We start from the raw sequence: 25,177 nt of genomic DNA, 5'->3' as shown, positions 1-25,177 counted from the left end.
AAGTAGCTATGTGATTGGTTTTTCTTTCCAGTCAAGATTGCAGCACTTCCCTGGAGAAAATGAGTTCTGACAAAAATAACCAGACATTTGAGGAACTCAATCACCAAAGAAAAAACTGTACCACCTATACTAAAGATTCTCAAAGAAATAAGAATATATTGGTAATGTTTGGGAGACTGAGGTAAGAGGATCTCTTGAGGCCTGGAGTTCAAGACCTGCCTGGGCAACAGAGTGAGACTCCATCTCTACAAAAGATAATTTTAAAAATTAACTGGGCATGGCTGCGTGCACCTGTGGTTCCAGCTACTCAGGAGGCTGAGATGGGAGGATCGCTTGAGCCCAGGAATTAACAGTGAGCTATGATCATGCCACTGCATTCCAGCTCGGGCAACAGTGAGACCCTGTCTCGAAAACACAAAAGCAAAAAAACAGGCATGCAAAGAAGCAGAAAAACAGAACCCATAATGAGTAGAAAAATAAAGACCCAGAAGTGGCATAGATGATGGAATTAGTGATCCGGACCTTAAAACAGCTACTATGAATATTCCCCGTATGTTCAAGAAAAATGGAGAATGAACAGGAGTGAGGGACCCGAAACGACTGTGTTCCATTCTGAGGGTGGCAGAGGCTGGCCCGGATGCTGGATGAGGCTCAACTCGGGGGCCCGGGCCGTTGCACTGGGGCTGGACTGGGATTCACAGAAGAGGGCCAGGCCCGCGTGGGTCTCCAGGGCCGCGCTCAGGGGCGTGGCCTTTTGCAGTGGGGGCATGGCTGGTGAGTGGAGACTCTGCGGGACTCTGGGGGCGTGGCCGGGAATGGGTGTGGCTATGTGTGGGGGCGTGGTCATTGCGTAGGGGCTTGGGTGAAGCGTTAACAGTTGGTGGGCATGGCTTGGGCTCGAGGGCGTGGCCAGCACGTGGGGGCGTGGCTCTGGCTTGTGTAGGCGTCCGAGCTCCAGGGCAGCTCTGGGGCAGAACTGTCTGGATCTAACAATCCCTGGGGAGCCGGAGACCGGTGACCGGTCTGTGGGCTGACTCAGGGCTGCTCGAGAGACACAGGCGGGCCGTGGTGGCAGGTGAAGGGTGCTGAATGTGCAAGCCTGGCACGCAGAAGTGAGAGGGCAGAGAGGAAAGGGCGTGGAGAGGGGGCGGGGCTTCTAACGCCCACCTTGTCCCCCCACAGCCGCCCGGCCCGCAGGCCATGTGGCCCCCGCTGTTGCTGCTGCTGCTGCTGCTCCCGGCCGCCCCGGTCCCCACCGCCAAGGCCGCTCCCCTCCCAGATGCTAACACCCAGGAAGGCCTTCAGAACCTGCTTCAAGGTTTCAATCGCCCCAAGCTGCAGGGGAGGGGCGGGGAAGGGGACTGGGGGCGGGGGGATGAACGGGAAGAGAGGAAGTCAGGGACCCGGAGAAAGGAAGAGACGGAGACAAAGATGAGGCACTACAGACCCAGCACAGGGACCTGGATAAGGACGGGACCAGACAGGGGTGGGAGGGTGACTGGTTGGGCCTCGAGGGTCAGAGGGTGGAGAACACGGGGTGGGCCTGCTGGGCCCCTTGGCTTGAGGCCGGCCATACACCTGGAACCCCCAGGGCACCTGCTGCGGGACAGGGACAGCGTCCCCGATGCCCCCCTAGGCACAGCTACAGCACAGAGGACCAGGGGGCTGCCTGGCTGGAGAGCATCACGCTTTCTAGCCAGCACCAGGAAGCCCCCCTTTTATCCCCTTTCCCAGGAGTCCAGGCTGGCGGAGACGGAGAGCTGCAGGCCGACTCACACCTGGCCCCGGGCTCTGGCTGTAATAATGGGGCTGTGGTGGCCACGCGACCAGAAAGCCGGGGAGGAAGACCTGCGGCTCCGTGAGAGGCATCCAGGGCTGCAGGCCACGGCGACAGGCTCCGGGGAACATGGGGTGTGGGCCTCAACGCATTGACAGGGGACAGCTGTGTGCCCTCTCCAGACCCCACCCTCAGCACCATTTATTAGAAATAATAAAGTTCTTTGTTAACTAGCAGTGCTCTTTCCTTTCTGGATGGGCCCGTGCCTGGTAGGCCAGGCTGTCTTGGGTTCCTCCCAGCTCCAGGCCTGGCCCTGTCGCCAGGAGGCACCTGCACTGGTTGAGCTCTTGAGGCCCGGTGTTCCTATTCAGGCACTGTCACTGTCTTCTGACGAAGCAGCTGTGTCCCCCAGTCCCTGATGCTGACATCCCCAGACGCTTCTCTGCACTCAGTCCGCCCATGTCACCTGAAGCCCCATATGTGTACTTGATCCCTCAATGTCATCTGCAGTCCTATTTGTCCAGCAGGTCCCTGTCACCTGCAGCCCCGCCTGTGCATCTGGCCCATGACTGTCACCTGCAGCTCCAGCCGTGTACCTAGTCCCTGACCTGTCACCTGCAGCCGCTCTGTGCTCTGTCCTTGACTGTCACCTGCAGCCCTGTCTGAACACTCTGCCCCTGACTCTGTCATCTCTAGATGCTGCAGCCTGTGGATGTCCCATTTGCTGGTCCCTAACGTCTCCAATGGTGGGGCACTCAGCTCTTGCTCAAGACCACCTGAGATCTCAGAGGAGCGTGCTGACTTGGGCACAGTAAGCATGTCTAGTCCTGCTCCCCCACGGGGCACTGCTCACCACACTGAGCCTCCTGGCCCCAGCCTCAGTAACAGCACACGCCGGAGCCACCCTTGTTACTTTCTGTCTCAATGATTTCAAAAATATCAGCCCTGGTGGGTGTTTTTTTGTGTTGTTTGTTTTTGGGTTTTGTTTTTGTTTTTTGTTTTGGGCAGAGTTTTGCTCTTGTTGCCCAGGCTGGAGTGCAGTGGTGCCATCTTGGCTCACTGTAACCTCTGCCTCCCAGGTTCAAGTGATTCTCCTGCCTTAGCCTCCTAAGTAGCTGGGATTACAGGCGTTTGCCACCATGCCCGCTGATTTTTGTATTTTTAGTAGAGACGGGGGTTTCATATTGGTCAGGCTGGTCTCGAGCTCCTGACCTCAGGTGATCCAGCCACCTCGGCCTCTCAAAGTGCTGGGATTACAAGGGTGAGCCACCGCACCCGGCGGGTTTCTTAAAATGTTAAACCCACACCTGCCTACGACCCAGCCATTCCATGGTCTAGGCACTTACCCAAGAGGCATGAAAGCATGCCTCACAAACACTTGTGCACGAATGCTCATGGCAGCTTGATTTATAATTGCCGAATTTTAGAAACAACCCAAATATCAACAGGTAGAATGGATAAACACCATGATACAGCCTCATGAGGGAATGTTCAACAGCAATAAAAAGAAAAGAATTACTGACACATGCAACATGAATGGGTCTCAGAAACGTTACCCTGAAAAAAAAAAAGCCAATAAAAAATGCTACATATAATTATTTTTTTTGAGACAGAGTCTCATTGTCACCCAGGCTGGAGTGCAGTGGCATGATCTTGGCTCACTGCAAGCTCCGCCTCCCAGGTTCACGCCATTCTCCTGCCTCAGCCTCCCGAGTAGCTGGGACTACAGGGGCCCGCCACCGCGCCTGGCTAATTTTTTTGTAGTTTTAGTAGAGACGGGGTTTCACCGTGGTCTCGATCTCCTGACCTCGTGATCCGCCCACCTCGGCCTCCCAAAGTTCTGGGATTACAAGCGTGAGCCACCATGCCCGACCAAATACTGCATATAATTCTATCCTTGATGAAATCCTAGAAAAGGCAAAATCTCAGGCCAGGTGCAATAGCTCGTACCCGTACTCCCAGCACTTTGGGAGTCTGAGGCGAGTGGATTGAGGTCAGGGGTTCAAGACCAGCCTGATCAACATGGTGAAACCCTGTCCCTACTAAAAATACAAAAAAAAATAGCCAGGCATGATGGTGCACACCTGTAATCCCAGCTACTTGGGAGGCTGAGGCAGGAGAATTGCTTGAACCTGGGAGGGGGAGGTTGCAGTGAACCGAGATCCAGACTGGGCAACAGAGCAAGACTCTGTCTCAAAAATAATAATAATTAATTAACGAGGTGTGGTGGTGAGCTCCTGTAGTCCCTATTCAGGGGGCTGAGGTGGGAGGAACACTTAACCCAGGAGGTTGAGGCTGCAGTGAGCCATGATTGCACCTCTGCGCTCCAGCCTGGGCAATAGAGTGAGATCCTGCCTCAAAAAAAAAAACTTGAATCTACCCTGACAGCAGATCCGAGGTTGCCTGGGGATGAGGGTGGGCGAGGATGGGGTGACAGGGGCACAGGGAAGCTTCTGGGGATGATATGGTTTGGCTGTGTCCCCACCCAAATCTCATCTCGAATTGTAATCTGAATCGTAATCCCCAGGTGTCAGGGGAGGGACCTGGTGGGAGGTGATTGAATCATGGAGGTGGCGTCCCCCGTGCTGTTCTTATGATAGGGAGTTCTCACGAGATCTGATGGGAGTTCTCACGAGATCTGATGGTTTTATAAGTGCCAATTCCTCCTGCCCAAGATCATGAAGAAGGTGTTTGCTCCACCTTCTGCTCTGACTGTAACTTTCCTGAGACCTCCCAGCCATGCAAACCGTGAGTCAATTGAGCCTCTTTCCTTTATAAATTACCCAGTATCAGGTATTTCTTTATAGCAACATGAAAACAGACTAATACAGGGGGCAATGGATTGGCCCATCTTCTTTGTGGCAACAGCTTCACAGGTGTACATATCTATGTCAAAACTCATGGAAACCACACAGTTAAATGGATGCAGTTCTCTATATCCATCAGACCTCAGTAAACTAACAATGCCAGCTCTGTGCTCGGAGCGCCGCCTGGCAGGAACCCTGCAGCCTTTTCAGGTCCTTGTCTGTTCCTCCCAGTCCCCTCGGTCTTCATGAGAACCTGGGCCAGGTTCCCTCTGCACCATGGAGAATGGCGAGTGGGTGGAGGCACCCCCCACCATCGTCCCTGCCCGTCATCATGCCTGGGAGGATGTCACTGCCACTGCCCCTGCACCCCAAGAGCACTGAGAGTGGCGTAGCCTTTGCTCCCTCTGTGTGGCATGCCTCACCTTGCAGGTCTGCCCTGGCCTCCTGCCTGGCCGCTCTGGCACTGCACAGTCAGTGTCCAAGGAGGGATGCAATTTAAGGGACCTGCCTTGAGGTCTGGCATCTCCTGGTGTTGTCTATTTGCTTCATATGGTTGCTAATTGGCATTCCGTTTTTAGGCCTGATATAAGTTATTTGAGACCCAGTTGTATCCCATCATCTTTGGCCCAGGTAAAGCTTCCACTCCCAAGTGGTTGATTGTGATGCAGCTCATCTGTTCCTCATCCCAACAACCCCAAACCCAACACACCCACAGCTGCTGACCATGCTGAAACCTTCGGGCCAACACCCGCGTCATGAATGTTCTTTTCTCCTTCTCCCCTTTCCTTTTCCTGTTTCTCTCAACAGAGTCTTGCTCTGTCACCCCGGCTGGAGTGCAGTGGTACAGTCATGGCTCACTGCAGCCTTAAACTCCTGGGCTCAAGTGATTCTCTTGTGTCAGTCTCCCAAGTAGCTGAAACGACAGGCATGCGCCACCACCCTCAGCTAATCTTTAAAAAAAAATTTGTTTTCTTTTTTTTTTTTTTTTTTTTGAGGCGGGGGTCTCATAAGTTGCCCAGACTGGCTCAAACTCCTGGCCTCAAGTGATCTGCCCACCTTGGCCTCCCAGAATGCTGGGATTGCAGGCGTGAGCCACCACACCCAGCCCTGTTGTCCATTTTAACTGAAATGTCCTGACCAATAGTTTGCAGAAATGGCATTTGACTATTGTAGCCACAAACCCAGGATAGGATGTCTTCTGCATACAAGTGTGTGTGTGCTTGAAAATGATTGCTTTCCTTTGCCATAAACCATCTTACAAGCTCCTGATGGCAGGAATGGGCCGTGTTTCCTGCTGTGTCACACGACGCTCAGCAGAGAGCTTGGCAGACCTTCAGTTCTCAAAGGCTTTTTCTCCCACCGGGGACAAGCACTCAGGTGACTGTGTCTGCCACACACTGTGCAGAGAGGCTGTTCCCAGACGCTCCAGCCCCTATTTCCACGTTACTGTTGCTCCAATGGTGATTGCGTGGGACTGCGTAGAATGCTAGAGTCCTCTTGTTCAAAGGCTGAAAAGCGAAATTTACACTCATGGATAGATGGGTGAGTTGGCAGTGACAGAAAATTAATGGGGCTGGGTGTGGTGTCTCATGCCTGTAATCCCAACAGTTTGGGAGGACGAGTCGGGCAGACCACCTGAAACCAGGAGTTCAAGACCAGCCTGGCCGACATGGTGAAACACCATCTCTACTAAAAATAGAAAAATGAGCCAGGCGTAGTGGTGGATGCCTGTAATCCCAGCTACTTGGGAGGTTGAGGCAGGAGAATCGCTTGAATCCAGGAGGCAGAGGTTGCAGTGAGCCAGTTGCGCCACTGCACTCCAGCCTGGGTGACAGAGCAAGACCGTATCAAAAAAATAAATTGACCACTCACAGGAGCACAATTGATCTCTCCTGGGAGGTAAAGAACCACTATTTCTTTACAATTCTTTTCAATAGAGTCAGGGTTTTGTCACGTTGCCCAGACTGGCCTGGAACTCCAGGTGATCCACCTGCCTTGGCTTCCCGAAGTGTTGGGATTACAGACACGCCCAGCCTACAACCAACCAACCTTCCTTTCCTTCCTTTCCTTCCTTTCCTTCCTTTCCTTCCTTTCCTTCCTTTCCTTCCTTTCCTTCCCTTCCTTCCCTTCCTTCCTTTCATTCCCTTCCTTCCTTTCATTCCCTTCCTTCCCTTCCTTCCCTTCCTTCCCTTCCTTCCCTTCTTTCTTTATTTTCCTTTTTTTCCTTTTTTTTTTTTTTTTTTTGACAGGATCTTCCTCTGTCACCCAGGCTAGAGTGCAGTGGCATAATCTTAGCTCACTGCAACCTCCACCTCCCAGGTTCAAGTGATTCTCCTGACTTAGCCTCCCGAGTAGCTGGGATTACAGGTGTGTGCCACCATGCCTAGCTAATTTTTCTATTTTTACTAGAGACAGGGTCTCACTATGTTGGTCAGGCTGGTCTTGAGCTCCTGACTTCAAGTGATTTGCCTGCCTCGGCCTTCCAAAGTGCTAGGATTGCAGGTAAGAGCCACAGTGCCTGACCTAAAACCACTATTTCTTAAAGCTTTGTGGTTAAAGTGATGACACCTTCTCCTCCTGCTGTGTCCTGGACATAGCTGGGGGCATAGCTGGGCATTTCTACACTGCCACAGGCTCACTGTCTAGTAGGTCTTCACTTGAGCCAAGCCAGAGGAGCAGGCCCAGGGTGACATTGACCTTCACCAGGCTCAGTAGCAGAGCAAGGGAGATGTGGGAGGATCTAGAAAAGGGGTTTGGCTGGGCGCAGTGGCTCATGCCTGTAATCCTAGCACTTTGGGAGGCCAAGGCAGGTGGATCATTTGAGGTCAAGAGTTCGAGACCAGCCTGGCTAACATGGTGAAACCCCGTCTCTACCAAAAATACAAAAACTAGCTGGGCGTGGTGGTAGGTGCCTGTAATCCCAGCTACTCGGAGGCTGAGATGGGAGAACTGCTTGAACTTGCGAGACAGAGGTTGCAGTGAGCCGAGATCGTGTCATTGCACTCCAGCCTGGGTGATAGAGTAAGACTCAGTCTCAAAATAGAAAAGAAAAGGGGTAAGTATGGTGGTCACACCTGTAATCCCAGCACTTGGGGAGGCTGAGGTGGGTTGATTGCTTAAGTCCAGGCATTTTGAGACCAGCCTGGGCAACATAGCAACACCTCATCTTTATAAAAAAATAATACTAAGCCGGGTGTGGTGGCAAGGGCCTGTAGTCCCAGCTACTCGGGAGACTGAGGTGGGAGGATTGCTGGAGCCCAGGAGTTGGAAGCTGCAGTGAGCTATGATTATGCCATTGTACTCCAGCCTGGGCAACAAAGCAAGACCCCATCTCTACATAAAAATTTAAGAATTAGCTAGGCATGGTGACCTGTGCCTGTAATCCCAGCTACTCAGGAGGCTGAGGCAGGAGGATTGCTTGAGCCCAGGCATTTGAGGCTAGAGTGAGCTATGATCATGCCACTGCACTCCAGCCTGGGTTACAGAGCGAGACTTGATCTCTTTTTAAAAAAAAAAAAAAACTTAGAGAGGGCAGAACTGTGCACAGGCAGGGCTGGGACAATCAGCTGAGCTCAGGTGGGGCAGGTGTGGCTGGTGGGGCTGGTGGTGGAGGAGCAGCCCGCACTGGGCCTGGGTGAATGTGCGTAGTGCAGACATCAGGAGCAAGGGGGGACCCTGAATGGTGCAAGGAGAGGCTTCAGGAGATGTGACAGCTTCCCTGTCCCTTGGCTTCAAGAAACAATGTGGCTTAGGTGGCACTTTGTTTGCCTCCATGACCCCAGGCTGATAAAACCACCCAATCATATGGCAGCTACTTCTACCAGCAGGTGAATGCCATCAGGTATCAGCAGGACCTGGCACTGGGACCCTCCTTTGCATCCCCGGTGTTTGCCTAAACCCCCAGACGGGCAGGGCCAGCTGCTGTTCCCACGTTTGTGCTGGAGCTTGGCTCACACTGTTGCACTGCTTGGAATGCCAGCCTCTGTCCTCACCTCTGGTCCATTAGGAAGGAGAAAAGTGAGACATCATTGCAGAGCCTATAAGATAGTATCAACATTCTATGTCAATTTCTTTTTAATGTTTTAATTTGCTTTTAATTTTTTTTTTTTTTTTTTTTTTTTTTTTTTTTTTTTGAAACAGAGTTTAGCTCTGTCGCCCAAGCTGGAGTGCAGTGGCATGATCTTGGCTCACTGCAACCCCTACCTCCCGGGTTCAACCAATCCTCCCACCTCAGCCTCCCAAGTAGCTGGGACTACAGGCATGTGCCACCACGCCTGACTAATTTTTGTATTTTTAGTAGAGACGGGGTTTCACCACGTTGGCCAGGCTGGTCTCAAACTCCTGACCTCAAGTGATCCACCCGCCTGGGCCTCCCAAAGTGCTGGGATTACAGGTGTGAGTTACCGTGCCTGGCCATGCCAATGAATTTAAATATTTGGATAAAACCAACAACTTTCTAGAAAATTACTGAAACTGACACAAGAAATTGAATCTGTAACTTAAAATCCCCCCATGATGGCCCAGCTTGGTGGCACATGCCTGTAATCCCAGCAGTTTGGGAGGCCAAGGTGGGAAGAACTCATGAGGCCAGGAGTTCAAGATCACCCTGGGCAACATGGCAAGACCCCCTCTGTCTCTACAAAAAATTTCCAAATTAGCCAGGCATGGTGGTGCATGCCTGTAGTCCCAGTGAGGAGGGAGAATTGTTTGAACACAGGAGGTTGAGGCTGTAGTGAACTGTGATTGCATTGCTGTGCTCTAGCCTGGGTGACAGTGAGACCCTGTCTCTTTTTTTTAAGACTTTAGAAAATGGCCTTCTGAGGACCTGGCTCTGAACGAATGGGGGAACCTCTTCACCCTTCAGACCCACAGAATGGCAGGTTCCCTCTCCCCGTGGGTATTTCTGCTGGGGCTCTCTCTGTGGCCACTTGAAAGGTATGGAGCTCCTCAACTCCCTTCCAGTCTTCAGAAAAGACATCCCTCGGCCGGGCGCGGTGGCTCAAGCCTGTAATCCCAGCACTTTGGGAGGCCGAGATGGGCGGATCACAAGGTCAGGAGATCGAGACCATCCTGGCTAACACGGTGAAACCCTGTCTCTACTAAAAAATACAAAAAACTAGCCGGGCGAGGTGGCGGGCGCCTGTAGTCCCAGCTACTTGGGAGGCTGAGGCAGGAGAATGGCGTAAACCTGGGAGGCGGAGCTTGCAGTGAGCTGAGATCCGGTCACTGCACTCCAGCCTGGGTGATAGAGTGAGACTCCACCTCAAAAGAAAAGACATCCCTCCCCACAGCCTGAGTCCACTGAAGCACACAGTTGATGACTTTTAGGCTGCTGATATTTCTTTGTTAAAGCGTTGTGTTTATTTTTATTTTTACTTTTTTATTTTTATTTTCTGAGATGGAGTCTCACTGTGTTGCCTAGGCTGGAGTGCAGTGGCACAATCGTAGCTCACTGCAGCCTCCACCTCCTGGGCTCAAGCAATCCTCCTGCCTCAACCTCCGACGTAGCTAGGACTACAGGCACATGCCACCATGCTGGCTAATTTATTTTTTGTACAGACAAGGTCTTACTCTATTGCTCAGGCTGGTCTCAAACTCCTGGGCTCAAGCGATCCTCCCACCTTGGCCTCCCAAAGTGCTAGGATTATAGGCATGAGCCACCATGCTGGGCCTCTTTACTTAAAAAAAAGTCATTATTTGCTGTATCCCAGTTTCCCTTTACCATGTGTTTGGGGTGTGTCATGCCCAGTCATCTGAGAAGAAAGTGCCAGGGATTCAATTATTTCCAAAAACTGGGTTTCCAGGTTTTGCCACTGAGAAATAGGATTTGGGTCAGGCGCAGTGGCTCGTGCCTGTAATCCCAACACTTTGGGAGGCTGAGGCAGGCAGATCACTTGAGACCAGGAGTTCAAGACCAGCCTGGCCAACATGGCAAAACCCCATCTCTACTTAAAATATATTTAAGAAAAAGGAGGAGGAGGAGGAGGGAGGAAGGAAGGAAGGAAAGAAAGAAAGAAGAAAAACAGAGGAAAGAAAGAAAGAAGAGAGAGAATTAGCCGGGCATGGTGGTGGGTGCCTGTAGTCCCATCTACTCGAGAGGCTGAGGCAGGAGAATGGCTTGAGGTGGAGGTTGCAGTGAGCTGAGATTGCGCAACTGCAATACAGCCGGCCTGGGTGAAAGAAACTGGGATTTAGAAATGCCTCAGGTGATGGGCTTCTGTCTCCCACTGGGGAGGGGTGGGGGTTATTTTCACGCCTTCCAGGAAGCAGGGGGTGTCTCCAGTCCCTTAGTCCTCTTCTCACCTGGATTCACCATGCTGGTGAGTGCTGCAAAAGTGCCAAGTGAGCAAGCAGACCTTGTCCCCTCCCTAGCTGGTCTCTCTGGGATAGCCTTGTCCACAGTTCCTTCTGCTTTTTCTAACAGAATTTGTGTTTTTCTAACTTCACCTGTGACTGGCAGGTGCAAAGTGCTGGGAAACCCACGCGCCACCCCCTGCCCCCAACCCCAGTCCCTCTACTTCCTCCAATTCAGTATCGTTCATAATAAAACAGATTTTGACTTCTATACATCTGACGCTGGTGTTCATGGCTTGGGGGATTACAAAGTTAGGAAAGGAAAAGGGGTTGGTATCAACCCCCAAACTAGCATGCTTAAGTGGATTGCAATGAGTCCAGCATGATGATATGCGCCTGCAGTCTCTCAATGCGTCCATTATGTGTGCTTGCCTTCATCCAGCGTGGTTATCTGCACTTGCAATGCGTCTGGCATGGCTGCCTGCACTTTCAATGGGTCCAGCATGGTTATGTGCACTTGCAGTGCCTCCGGCATGGTTATGAGTGCTTGCCATGGCTCCTGGCATGGTTATCTGTGCTTGCAATACATACGGCAAGGTTACGTGTGCTTGCCTGCATCCAGCATGGTTATCTGCACTTGCAATGTGTCTGGCACGGTTATGTGTGATTGCAGTGCGTCTGTTATGTGCTCTTGCACTTGCTGGGGATATGGACCAGCTGCATCGCCTTTGCTTCTCTCCATCCCACTGCCTCACGATAATCACCAGGCCAAAGCGGCAACTGTCCCCCAGAATCTGAGGGACGTGACATCGAAGCTTCCCCTGAAACCTACTGAGGAGCTTGTAAGAGACTGATTTGGCACAAACAATCCCCCACTGCATCTCACTCAACCCACAACCAGGACTTTTTTTTTTTTTTTTTTTGAGACAGAGTCTCGCTCTGTCACCCAGACTAGTCTTGAACTCCTAGGCTGAAGAGATCCTCCTGCTCAGCCTCCTGAGTAATAGGGACTACAGGCACACACTCCGCACCAAGCTATTTTTTTAAATTTTATTTTGTAGAGACAGGGTCTTGCTATATTGCTCAGGTTGGTCTAGAGCTCCCAGGCTCAAGTGATCCTCCTGCCATGGCTGGGATTACAGGCATGAGTCACTGCATGCAGTCCCCATCCCCCTTTTTTGGCTTAACCCCACCAAGATAAAGGGAACATGAATACAGTTGAAGGTAGAAGAGAAATGTCCACACAGTGTTAGGAGAAACACTGCTAATGGCAACGCCTGGCAGAGCAAAACTGAAGCCCAGGCTGGGTGCAGTCATTCATGCCTGTAATCCCAGCACTTTGGGAGATTGAGTCAAGTGGATCACGAGGTCAGGAGTTCAAGACCAGCCTGGCTAAGAGAGTGAAACCTCGTCTCTACTAAAAATACAAAAATTAGCTGGGTGTGGTGGCGGGTGCCTGTAATCCCAGCTACTTAGGAGGCTGAGGCAGAGAATCGCTTAAACTCAGGAGGCAGAGGTTGCAGTGTGCCGAGATCACACCACTGCACTTCAGCCTGGGCAACAGAACAAGACTGTCTCAAAAAAACAAACAAACAAACAAAAAAAACCCAGAAGCCCAAGTTCTGCAGAGGTAAACACTCCTTGGGAGGGGAGTCAAAGAGGAAAAGGCTCTGGGATTGGAGGAAACATGTATGCCAGAGGGTGGAAATGTGCAGTGCGCTGCAAACAGGAGACCTGTTCAAAGTCAGAGTGAAGGCTGGGCACAGTGGCTCATGCCTGTAACCCCAGCACTTTGGGAAGCCAAGGCAGGAGACTCTCTTGAGCCCAGGAGTTTGAGACCAGCCTGGGCAACATAGTGAGACCCCCATCTCTACAAAACATAAAAATAGAAAAATTAGCCAGGTGTGGTGGTGCACACCTGTAGTTCCAGCTATTCGGGAGGCTGGGGTGGGAGGATTGCTTGAGCCCAGGAGCTGGAGGCTGCAGTGAGCTATGATTGCACCACTGCACTCCAGCCTGGGAGACAGAGCCAGACCCCAGACCCTATGTCTTTTTTTTTTTTTTTTTTTAAGACAGAGTCTTGTTCTGTTGCCAGGCTGGAATGCAATGGCATGGTCTCAGCTCCCTGCAACTTCCACCTCCCGGGTTGAAGCAATTCTGCCGCCTCAGCATCCTGAGTAGCTGGGATTACAGGTGCCGGCCACCACACCCGGCTAATTTTTGTATTTTTAGTGGAGATGGGGTTTCACCATGTTGGCCAAGATGGTCTCCATCTCCTGACCTCGTGATCTGCCTGCCTGGGGCTCCCAAAGTGCTGGGATTACAGGCATGAGCTAACCCTATGTCTTTAAAAAAAAAAAAAAAAAAAAAAAAAAGAGTGGTAAGACAGACATGAGACCCCTTTTACACTGTGGGCTGGGTGGTAGCTCGCCCCAGCCTATAAGAGGGAAAGAAAATGTCTGAACTTGGAGGTATGAAAGTGGAACCTCTCTAGAAAGCTTCATCCTGGCCAGCGACACCACAGCTGGGTCTCCTGGAGCTGGGAGCATCCCTACTCACACCTCAGGGAGAGAGTGGAGTGCAGGTAGGAAACCAACCAAGGGAAAAGCCCTCAAGGTGAGGGTCCTCCTGCCTCTGTCCCCGGGACAAGTGTGAGGCAGCCCTGCCACCTGGTGGCAGCACTCAGAACTGCATCAGCAGGTGGGCTGCCTTAGGATCTGGAGACACCACGGCAACAGAAGTGCCCTTGTGGGTTACAGTCTAATAAGAAAGATGGTCAATCATCTTATTAAAATAATCGGCCAGGCGCGGTGGCTCACACCTGTAATCCCAGCATTTTGGGAGGCCCAGGCGGGCAGATCTCCTGAGGTCAGGAGTTTGAGTCCACCTTTCTCTACTAAAAATACAAAAATTAGCCTGGCATGGGGGCCTATAATCCCAGCTACTTGGGAGGCTGAGGCAGAAGAATTGCTTGAACCCGGGAGGTGGGAGGTTGCAGTGAGCTGAGATGGCACCACTGCACTCCAGCCTGGGCAACAGAGGCAGACTCTGTCTCAAAAAAAAAAAAAGAAGAAAGAAAGAAAGAAAAAGAAAATTACTACTGTGAAGGGAACAAGGGGCTGAAGGAAGTAATTACAGAGGGGCCAGGGACACAGTGGCATCTATAAGAGGTTTGGGATGAGATTTTGAAGATGGTCTCTGGGTTCCAGGCCAAGCTCACTCTGGTTCTCCTCTGGGCAGTGGAGCGGGGCTCTTAGCTGGGCTGCTTATTTCAGGCTCTGAACTCTGGGCGGTGGGCTCAGGCTCTCCCAGGGATGTCGGTGTGTCTGAGGTGGCCACTGCCCATTGGCCTGGGTTCCGCTTCTCCTCTGAACTCAGGTTCTCTCTGGGGCTGACAAGACCCAGGTGGGCAGAGAATGAGATGAAGGCTTGAAGACCAGATCGTGAGAGATGCCGGGAACGGGCGTTGCAGCGTCTGCCTGGCAGCAGCCCTGGATGGAAGGCGCTTGTGGCAGCGGTGTATCTACCCTGACCGCAATTTCCCATCAACATCCAGACCTGTGCCTGCAATATCCAGACCTGTGCCCGTTCCTAAAGACTGCAGGTCCCTGAAGCCCCACAAGGGCTCCCCCTCTACAAGACCTGCCCCCAGGATCTTAGGGCCTGGGAAAAGCAGGAGCTAAGATAAGGGTTTTGGGAGAAAGGAGGGAACCCCTTCATTGACTCCAGGGACCAGTCTCAAAACAGAGATGGAGGCAGAGATGTTCAGAGATAGTACCTGTGTCAAGGAAACTCCCATGTCGCCCCTAGGTCATGCTGCCCTGGAGAAAAGTCCAGACACCCTGGAGGGGATAGACTGAGCCAGGGAGATAAGGGGGTGGCTGTGCTCCCTTACTTCATCAGATAGGACTCTGTGAAGCCTGGGGGCAGGCTGGGAGTTTGACGATGTGGGAGAACATTCACAGCTGAGAACTAAAGGAGAGGCCGGGCACGGCGGCTCACGCCTATAATCCCAGCACTTTGGGAGGCTGAGGTGGGTGGATCACTTGAGCCCAGGGGTTCAAGGATTGAGACCATCCTGGCTAACACGGTGAAACCCCTCCTCGACTGAAAATACAAAAACTAGCCGGGCGTGGTGGCGGGCGCCTGTAGTCCCAGCTACTTGGGAGGCTGAGGCAGGAGAATGGCGTGAACCCAGAAGGCAGAGATTGCAGTGAGCCGAGGTTGCACCACTGTACTCTCGCATGACAGTGCAAGACTCCATCTCAAAAAAAAAAAAAAAAAAAGCCAGGCGTGGTGGCTCATGCCTGTAATCTCAGCACTTTGGGAGGCTGAGGTGGGCAGATCATGAGGTCAGGAGATGGAGACCATCTTGGCTAACACAGTGAAACCCCATCTCTACTAAAAATATAAAAACTAGCCGGGCGAGGTGGCGGGCGCCTTTAGTCCCAGCTACTCGGGAGGCTGAGGCAGGAGAATGGTGTGAACCCGGGAGGCGGAGCTTGCAGTGAGCCGAGATCGCACCACTGCACTCCAGCCTGGGCAACAGAGCTAGACTCCGTCTCAAAAAAAAAAAAAAAATTAGCAACCATTTGAGAGAAAATGGGTTTGAAACTCGCCAAAAAGCCCTATCTTCAGAGAATTGTCAGTACTTCACCTATAAGGCAACTGCCTGGAAAAGCCCCACTCAAATGACTTTCTTTTTTCCCCTTTGAGACAAAGTCTTGCTTGCTCTGTTGCCAGGCTGGAGTGCAGTGGCGTGATCTCTGTTCACCACAACCTCTGCCTCCTGGGTTCAAGCAATTCTCCTGCCTCAACCTCTCGAGTAGCTGGGACTACAGGCGCCTGCCACCATGCCCAGCTAATTTTTGTATTTTTAGTAGAGACAAGGTTTCACCATGTTGGCCAGGATGGTCTCGATCTCTTGACCTTTTGATCCACCCACCTCAGCCTACCAAAGAGCTGGGATTACAGGCGTGAGCCACAATGCCCAGCCCATTGTATCATTCTTACGCCTTTGCATCCACATAGCTTAGCTCCCACTTATAAGTGAGAACATACAATGTTTGGTTTTCCATTCCTGAGTTACTTCACTTAGAAGAATGGTCTCCAACTCCATCCAGGTTGCTGCAAATGCCATTATTTCTTTCCTTTTTATGGCTGAGTAGTATTCTGTGATATGTATATGTATATGTATGTGTGTGTATGTATATATGCATATGTATGTGTATGTATATGTATACACACACACATTTTCCTTACTCGTTGATTGATGGGAATTTGGGCTGGTTCCATATTTTTGCAATTTCAAATTGTGCTGCTATAAATATGCGTGTCTTTTTCATATAATGATGTCTTTTCCTCTGGGTAGATACTCAGGAGTACGACTGCTGGATCGAATGGTAGATCTACCTTTAATTCTTTAAGGCATCTTTAAAGGAATATAAAGTCTCGAGGATTGGGATATATGAAGAAACAGAGGAGGAGAAGGATGTGCCTCAGTTCAGTGAGTCCAGAGGAAGACTGGGTGGTTGACCTTTGGCTGGGTGTGCAGATGGACGTGATTCTAGTAATTTGAGGCAGTATTGACCATGAAGCTGATTTATTGCAGGTACCTCATCTGAGATTGATGGTAACTGATGGCAAATGCCAAGGGGCATTTTTAGGGGAGGATCCAACAGAATTTGGAGCAATTGGCTGTAGCACAAGGCTGGAGCCTCTGGCTCTCTGAGGTTCCAGGGACAGAACCCCAAGTCAGGGGGACATTGAGAGGAGGCACACATTAGGGAGAAATAAGGATAGCATAACTAATTCCTTCACTTATTTATTGTGAGACGGAGTCTCACTCTGTCACCCAGGCTGGAGCACAGTGGCGCGATCTCGGCTCACTGCAACCTCTGCCTCCCAGGTTCAAGTGATTCTCCTGACTCAGCTTCCTGAGTAGCTGGGATTACAGGTGCCTGCCACCATGCCCAGCTAATTTTTGTATTTTTAGTATAGACAGGGTTTCACCATGTTAACCAGGCTGGTCTCCAACTCCTGACCTTGTGATCTGCCCACCTTGGTCTCCCAAAGTGCTGGGATTACAGGCGTGAGCCACCGCGCCTGGCCATTCCTTCACTTACGATAATTCAGCAAACAACACAGATAAACACAATTCAAATCTTTGATTGCAGGAAACGGAGTTTAGTGGAGTTGCCTAAATGACGGTGGGATTAGAGGGTGGCACCAAGTCTGCCTGGGGAACAAGGGTTGTCACCCAGGATGTGGCGTATGCACGCAGCCTTGGAGGACGACTAGAACTTTACCAGGTAGGTAAATTCAGGAAACGAGAACAGCTTGAGCAAAATCACGGTGTATTCAGGATGAGTCCCTCACTCCAACCCGGGTACGTGTTGCACAGGGGAAGGGAACAAAAAATGATGCGGGGCATGACCTTGTGAATGACCCCAAGTGCCTTTGGGCGGCCAAGGTGGGTAGATCACCTGAGGTCAGGAGTTCAAGACCAGCCTGCCCAATATGGCGAAACCCCATCTCTACTAAAAATACAAAAATTAGCCAAGCGTGGTGGCGGGCACCCGTAATCCCAACTATTTGGGAGACTGAGGCAGAAGAATCGCTTGAACCCAGGAGGCGGAGGTTGCAGTGAGCTGAAATTGCACCACTGCACTCCAGCCTGGGCCACAAGAGCGAAACTCTGTCTCCAAAAAAAAAAAAAAAAAAACCACGCATGCCATGCTAAGGAGTGTGGACTCGACCCTGATGGTCGAGAGGGATTGTTAAGCAAAGAATTGATACCTGTGGATCCAAAGGGCCGTTCCAATTGGTGGCATGGAAAAGTGATTCAGAAGTTGGCTGCGACTGGAAGATCAAGGAGGATCTGTTAGGAAAGAGAAAGACATGGCCAGGCCCGGTGGTTCACTTTGGGAGGCCAAGGCGGGTGGATCACTTGAGGTCAGGAGTTCGAGACCAGCCGGGCCAACAGGGTGAGCTCTTTTCTCTACTAAAACTACAAAAATTAGCCGGGTGTGGTGGCACACGTCTGTAATCCCTGCTACTCAGAAAGCCGAGGCAGGAGAATTGCTTGAACCAGGGAGGCGGAGGTTGCAGTGAGCCGAGATCTCGCCACTGCACTCCAGCCGGGGTGACAGAACGAGACTCTTTCTCAGAAAGGAAAGGGAAAACAGTACTTAGGGGAAACAGAAGAACTTCCAAGGTGGAGGTACGTCTGTAGGGCCCAGTTGCATTCGAGGGTGCAGGAGAGAGAATTAATCTGGAATAAATCTTCCTGATTTTGGCACTGGGCCAGCTCCATTCCCAGAAAGATGGGAGAAGCTTGGGTTAGAAATAACACATTGAACTTGGGACAGGTTGAGTTGGAAGGGTTGGTGGAAGTGTTTAGGAGGCGGTGGAAAATATGGTTCTGGGCTCGGTGTGGTGGCTCACGCCTGTAATCCCAGCATTTGGGGAGGCTAAGGCTCACTTGAGCCCAGGAGTTCGAGACCAGCCTGGGCACCATAGCAAGACTCCCATCTCTACACAAATAAAATAAATAAAATTAACTGAGCATTGTGGCACACACCTGTAGTCCCAGCTACTTAAGAGGCTGAGGCAGGAGTTTCACTTGAAGCCCACAGCTTGAGACCAGCCTGGGTGACACAGCTAGACCCCATCTCTATAAAAAACTTTTTTTTTTAACTTAAAAAAATTTAAAGCTTTTCTGAAATTAAAAATTTTTAAGATTTTTAAAATTTAAAAATTTTTTAGTTTCTTTAAATTTTAAAAATGCTTAAATTTTTTAAAATTAAAAAAATTTAAAGTCTTGAAATTTTAAAAAATGTAAAGTTTTTAAAAATTTTTTAAACATATGGGCTGGGTGTGGTGGCTCACACCTGTAATCCCAGCACTTCGGGAGGCTGAGGCACAAGGATCACTTGAGACCAGCCTGGGCAATATAAGGAGACCCTTTTTCTACAAATAATTTTTTAAAAAAATAGCCAGGTATGGTGGCATGCACCCATGGTCTGTTACTTGGGGGCTGAGGGAGGAGGACTGCCTCAGTCTGGGAGGTTGAGGCTGCAGTGAGCTGTGATCACACCACCACACTCCAACCTAGTTAACAGAGTGAGACCCTGTCTCAAAAGAAAAAAAAAAAAAGGTAGGGTGCAGTAGTCCACCCCTGTAATCCCAGCACTTTGGGAAGCCAAGGCAGACGATCACTTGAGTCCAGGAGTTCAAGACCAGCCTGGGTAACATGGCAAAACCCTGTCTCAACAAAAAAATAGAAAAACTAGGCCAGGCACAGTGGCTCATGCCTGTAATCCCAGCACTTTGGGAGGCTGAGGCTGATCAGCTGTGGTCAGGAGTTTGAGACCAGCCTGGCCAACACAGTGAAACCCTGTCTCTACTAAAAATACAAAAATTAGCTGGGCATGGTGGCACATGCCTGTAGTCTCCCCTACTCGGGAGGCTGAGGCAGGAGAATCGCTTGAACCTGGGAGGCAGAGGCTGCAGTGAGCTGAGACTGCACCACTGCACTCCAGCCTGGGCAACAGAGTGATGTGAGACACTATCTCAAAAAATAAAATAAAAAAAAATAGCCAGATGTGGTGGTGTACACCTGTGGTCCCAACTACTTGGGGGACTGAGATGGGAGGATTGCTTGAACCCAGGAGGTGGAGATTGCAGTGAGCCAAGATCACACCACTGCCCTCCAGCCTGGGCAACGGAGCAAGACCCAGTCTCAGTAGTGATGATGATATATGACTCTGCATCTAAGAGGAAGGACTGGAATTCTCCTCACGACCATGGCAGCAGGTGCTCTGACTCGTGAAGGCTGCTCTTCCTCACGAGGCGGCTGCCTCCCTGGAGAGGATGGATGCTCCTCCCTGGTAGTTATTTTCTCTGCGACTGAGGGAGAAATGATGAACCCAGGATTGCAATGGGTTTGTCCTGAATCCAGCAAAGGGGAAGTAAAGGGACTCATAAAGCACTCATCCCAGGGCAGGAGAGATGACGGATGCGCTTGTTTTATCAGCATGGGGCTGGGAGGCGTGCAGGGGGTCAGGCGGCCTCTGTGCACAGAGGATACTCCCACTGCTCCTGAGGCTTCACCCACATGGCTCTGTCTGCGGGACTGGTCCTTCCTGCCGCTCAGAACCAAGCCCACTCCACGCAGAGATCACCCGGGAGAACCCGGACTCCCTCCAGTCCTTCTTCCCCGCCGGGTGCAGCTCTTCCTCCTCACTGTAGGCTGGAAACCAGGATGCCTGGCTCCCTAGGTATGGACGAGGTGGGATAGAATGGGGAGGGCGGGTGGCCAGGTCTGAAGGAGACCCCTGGGTGCCTGGAAGCATGCAGGGCACAGCACAGCAGCTCCGGCCATCTGAATTTCCGGGGGACATTGGACAGTGGGAAGTGAGGGATGCCCAGGACTGATGGAGGGGAGGATTCTGGGTTCTTGAGAGAATGTGGGGTCAGAGTGAGAAGCAAGGGGGGGGTCCCCGGAAGGCTGGGCATGGGGTTCTGGGGCTAGGACAAGCAAAAGGCATGCAGGTGTCTGGGAGGGAGGTGTTACAGTGACACCTTTCCAGCCTGCACTCCTGTCCCTGCCGCTGACCCCAACGCGAGCTGCTGGCCTGAGTCCAACGGGACAGCCCTGCAGGAGTTGGTGATCCTGGGCTGCTCCGCGTGCTGCTCTTCGCCCTCCTCTTGCCGCTCTACCTGGCCACCCTGGCGGGGAACCTTCTGATCCTGGGCTCGGCCCTGGTGGACCTCGCCCTGCACTCACCAATGTACTTCTTCCTGGGGGCAGCGCCCGCGGTGGAGGCAGCCTACACGCTAGTGCTCACGCCACGCATGCTGGCCGGCGTCCTCCTGCCCCTTCCACCTGCGCTGCCCAGATGGGCCTCTTTGTGGCCCTGGGGGGCTCCGAGTGCCTGCTGCTGGCTGCCATGGCCCTCGACCGCTACCTGGCCATCTGCTGCCCGCTCTACTACCCTCAGCTCATGACCGTAGACGTCTGCTGGGGCCTGCTGGCCGCCTGCTGCACGGGTGGCTGTATCCCGGCCCTGGGCCTCACCACGGCCATCTTCCAGCTGGCCTTCTGCCGTGGCGGCCTGGTCAACCACGTCCTCTGTGACCTCCCGGCCATGCTGGTGCTGGCCTGCGGGTCCCGGGCCCCACAGGAGCACGTCCTCCTGGTGCCCTGCCTGCTGCTGCTGCCCCTGCTCCTCATCCTGCTCTCCTACACCTGGGTGCTGGTGGTCGTCCTGGGCGTTGGGAGGGTCGCAGGCCGCCGCAAGGCCTTCAACACGGTGGCATCCCACCTCACCGTGGCCGTGCTCCACTACGGCTGTGCCACAGCCATGTATGCCAGGCCCCTGAGCAGCCGTTCCCTTGAGGAGGACAAGCTGGTCTCGCTCATCTACGTCGTCACCCTGCTGCTGTACCAGCCACCTACACACTGCGGAACCAGGACATGGAGGAGGCCCTGCAACGCATGGTCGGCCAGAGGACGCCGGGGATGGGTCACCAGGTGGATTTCGTCTGATGCTGGGTGCCAAGCAGTATCTGTCCTGAGATTTCCCCCACTGAGGGGAATCTCACCATTTCGGAGCCATCTAAGCCTCCCCAACGCCTACTGGATGTAAACGTAAGTATGGCACGCAAGGACCGCCAATCCAACACCAGCCTAGCGCTGCTGCGTCTGTTGATGTCTTGTGCTGGATGGTTCTTTGCTGTTGAGGGATGTCCCATGCATTATAAAATGCTCAGCCACACCCTGAATCTTTCTCTATTCACTGGATGCCAGTGGCACCCTCCACCCCACTCCCCTATGTGATGATCAAAAATGTTGTTGGGCTCGGCGTACTGGAGCACTTTGGGAGGCCAAGGCAGGAGGATCTCGAGCCCAGGAGGTTGAGACCAGCCTGGGTAATACGGTGAAACCCCACCTCTACAAAAATTGGCCAGGTGTAATGCTGTGTGCCTGTAGTCCCAGCTACATGGGAGGCTGAGGCGGGAGGATCACGAGCCCAGGAGGTGGAGGCTGCAGTGAGCTGTGATTGCAGGACTGTACTCCAGCCTGGGTGACAGAGCAAAGCCCTGTCTCAAAAACAAATACCTCCTGAAGGGACCATTTAGGAGCCAGGAACCTCAGAGGCATGGTCAGTGCAGGTAGCCTCTGCCTACCTAACCTCCTGGCTGGCAAACGTGCATGCCGGTCAAGGCTGATTGGGAAGAATTACGTCTATGCCAGTGAGGCGCACCAAGAAGGAAGCCACCAATGGCTTCAGGAGTCTTGGGAAAGAGGAAGAGTCTCTTCTTCATACCATTTCCATCCTTCTCTGTGGTTTCTTAAGGCTGGTGTCAGGGAACCTGAAACACAAAAGCCGTAGCCCTGGAGCAGGAGAGCCTCCCAGCCTTCTCCCCAGATGCTGCAGGCATGTGGAACATGATCACCCCTAAAGAGATTTAAGACAGCTTTTTTTTTTTTTTTTTTTTTTTTTTAAATGGAGTCTCACACCATTGTCCAGGCTGGAGAGCAGTGGTGCGATCTCAGCTCACTGCAACCTCAGCCTCCTGGGTTCAAGCGATTCTCCTGCCTCAGCCTCCTGAGTAGCTGGGATTACAGGCACCCGCCACCATGCCTGGCTAATTTTTTGTATTTTTAGTAGAGACAGGGTTTCACTATGTTGGTCAGGCTGGTCTCGAGCTCCTGGCCTCAGGTGATCCATCCGCCTCTACCTTCCAAAGTGCTGGGATCACAGGCGTGAGCCACCGCACCCAGCCGTGAGATCTTTATTATTAAAGGAATTATCTTGGAGCTAGAGGCATTTTCTGCAGGACCTATGGATCTTTAAGATGTCTAACAGAATACTAAAGTCCACACAAGCCATCCTGGCCTCAGAGTCAGACTCCCTGCTGTCTCCTGATGCCTGTATTACCACTTTGTTGGGTTTTTTTGGGGGACACGGTCTCACTCCATCATGCAGGCTGGAGAATGGGGGTACGATCATGGCTCACTGCAGCCTCAAACTCCTGGGCTCCAGCGATCCTCCCACCTCAGCCTCCCAAGTAGCTGGGACTACAGGTGCATGCCACCACATCCAGCTAGTTTTTAAAACTGTTTTTGTAGATATGGGGGTCTCACTATGTTGCCCAGGCTTGTCTTGAGCTTCTGCCCTCAGGTGATCCTCCTGCCTTGGCCTCCCAATTAGCTGGGATTATAAAAATTAGGCAGGCACGGTGGCTCATGCCTAGTTTCTTTTTTTGTAGAGATGGAGTTTCACTATGTTGCCCAGGCTAGTCTCGAACTCCTGGCCTCAAGTGATTCTTTTGCCTCAGCCTCTCCAAATGCTGAGATTACAGGCATGAGCCACCACACCTGGTGTATCTTCATTTACATTTTAAACCAAAGACACTACCTGCTGCCTCACCTCTGAGGCTCATGTCCGACTCAAGGGAGTCACTCCTCTGTTTAGAAGTTCCCGGCTGTGTGCAGTGGCTCGCGCCTGTAATCCCAGCACTTTGGGAAGCCAAGGTGGGCGAATCACCTGGGGTCAGGAGTCTGAGACTCAACCTGGTCAACATGGTGAAACCCCATCTCTACTAAAAATACAAAAATTAGCCAGGCATGGTGGTGAATGCCTGTAATCTCAGCTACTTGGGAGACTAAGGCAGGAGAACTGCTTGATCCCGGGAGGCAGAGGTTGCAGTGAGCCACGACTGTACCACTGCACTCCAGCCTGGGCTACAGAGAAAGACTCTGTCTCAAAAAAAAAAAAAAAAAAGTTCCTGGCCAGGCGCGGTGGCTCATGCCTATAATCCCAGCACTTTGGAAGGCTGACGTGGGCGGATCACCTGAGGTCAGGAGTTTGAGACCAGCCTGACCAACATGGAGAAACCCCATCTCTACTAAAAATACAAAAAAATTAGCCGGGCGTGGTGGTGGGTGCCTGTCATCCCAGCTACTCGGGAGGCTGAGGCAGGAGAATCGTGTGAACCTGGGAGGCAGAGGTTGCGGTGAGCTGAGATCACACCACTGCACTCTAGCCTGGGCAACAAGAGTGAAACTCTGTCTCAAAAAAAAAAAAGTTCCTGAGCTGAACTGCTGAATTTTTTTTTCTTATTTTTTTCTTTTTTTTTTTTTTTTTTTTTTTTTGAGATGGAGTCTCACTCTGTTGCCCAGGCTGCAGTCCAGTAGCGTGATTTTGGCTCACTGCAAGCTCCACCTCCCAGGTTCACGCCATTCTCCTGCCTCAGCCTCCCGAGTAGCTGAGACTACAGGCGCCCACCACCACGCCTGGCTAATTTTTAAAATTTATTTTTATTTTTTAGTAGAGACGGGGTTTCACCGTGTTAGCCAGAATGATCTCTATCTCCTGACCTTGTGATCTGCCCGCCTCGACCTCCCAAAGTGTTGGGATTACAGGTGTGAGCCACCGCGCCCGGCCGAACTGCTGAATTTCTGAGGTGAAGACCACCTGTTCATCTCCATCAGATTTCTAGGGTGAGACCCAGGCCAGGGGTATTTTTAAAGTTCCCCAAGTAATTTCGGTGTGGATCATCAATTAATTAGCAGTGTCCTGAACAAATGTTTGACAAAGAATCCTTGTCCTGATCCAAAGAGGGTTTAAAGGAGTGTCCCCCAGAGCTTCTTGAAGAAACATGGACAAATGAAATAACAGCTCTTCTCCCCGTGGGGTTATACTGAGTATAGCCCATTAGGCAGAATGGAGCCGTATTACACGGTCTTGAAAGAAGAATGTAAAAGTCATATAAAAGGTCATACACCAGGCTGGACAGTAGAGTACCAGATGCATGAAGTAGACAAAGCTGACATTAACCTCTAAGATCAGCCAGGCACAGTGACTCACACTTGTAATCCCAGAACTTTAAGAGGCCGGGGTGGGAGGATCGCTTGAGCCCAGGAGTTCAACACAATCCCGGGCAACATCGTGAGACCCCATCTCTACTAAAAAACCTGGAAGATGAGCCAAGTTTCTTTCTTTTTTTTTTTTTTTTTTTTTTTTAAGAGACAGGGTCTCGCTCAGGCTGGAGTGCAGTGGTGTGATCATAGCTCACTGCAACCTCGACCTCCTAGACTCAAGCAATCCTCCAGCCTCAGCCTCCCAAAGTGCTGGGACTACAGGTGACAGCTGCCATGCCTGGAGGGTTTAATTACTTCTGATTCCATTACTGGTGCTAGCTGAACTTCCATTTTTGTTTCTCTGAGATGGGGTCACGCTCTGTTGCCCAGGCTGAAGGATCCATAGCTCACTGTAGCCTCAACCTC

General features: G+C 51.7%; 1 protein-coding gene and 1 long non-coding RNA gene across 2 annotated transcripts; one reads left to right on the top strand and one right to left on the bottom strand.

Moving 5' to 3' along the window:
• The first annotated feature begins 891 nt into the window (after nt 1-891).
• On the top strand, nt 892-2,010 carry LOC105499858 (uncharacterized). Its single transcript, XR_011622629.1, has 3 exons — nt 892-1,075; nt 1,183-1,318; nt 1,735-2,010. It is a non-coding gene; the product is annotated as an uncharacterized lncRNA (long non-coding RNA).
• A 17,879-nt stretch (nt 2,011-19,889) lies between these two features.
• LOC139362503 (uncharacterized) lies at nt 19,890-21,636 on the bottom strand. Its single transcript, XM_071094068.1, has 3 exons — nt 21,546-21,636; nt 20,669-21,481; nt 19,890-20,155 (listed from the first exon to the last, which is right to left on the bottom strand). Exons 1-2 carry the CDS (start codon nt 21,634-21,636, stop codon nt 20,712-20,714), a joined length of 861 nt encoding a protein of 286 aa, XP_070950169.1. The 3' UTR covers nt 19,890-20,155; nt 20,669-20,711.
• Nucleotides 21,637-25,177: the final 3,541 nt, after the last annotated feature.

The sequence above is a fragment of the Macaca nemestrina genome, chromosome 4, assembly GCF_043159975.1.
Source record: "Macaca nemestrina isolate mMacNem1 chromosome 4, mMacNem.hap1, whole genome shotgun sequence".
NCBI classification, from domain to species: Eukaryota; Metazoa; Chordata; class Mammalia; order Primates; family Cercopithecidae; genus Macaca; species Macaca nemestrina.
This window is presented reverse-complemented; position numbering and strand designations above follow the sequence as displayed.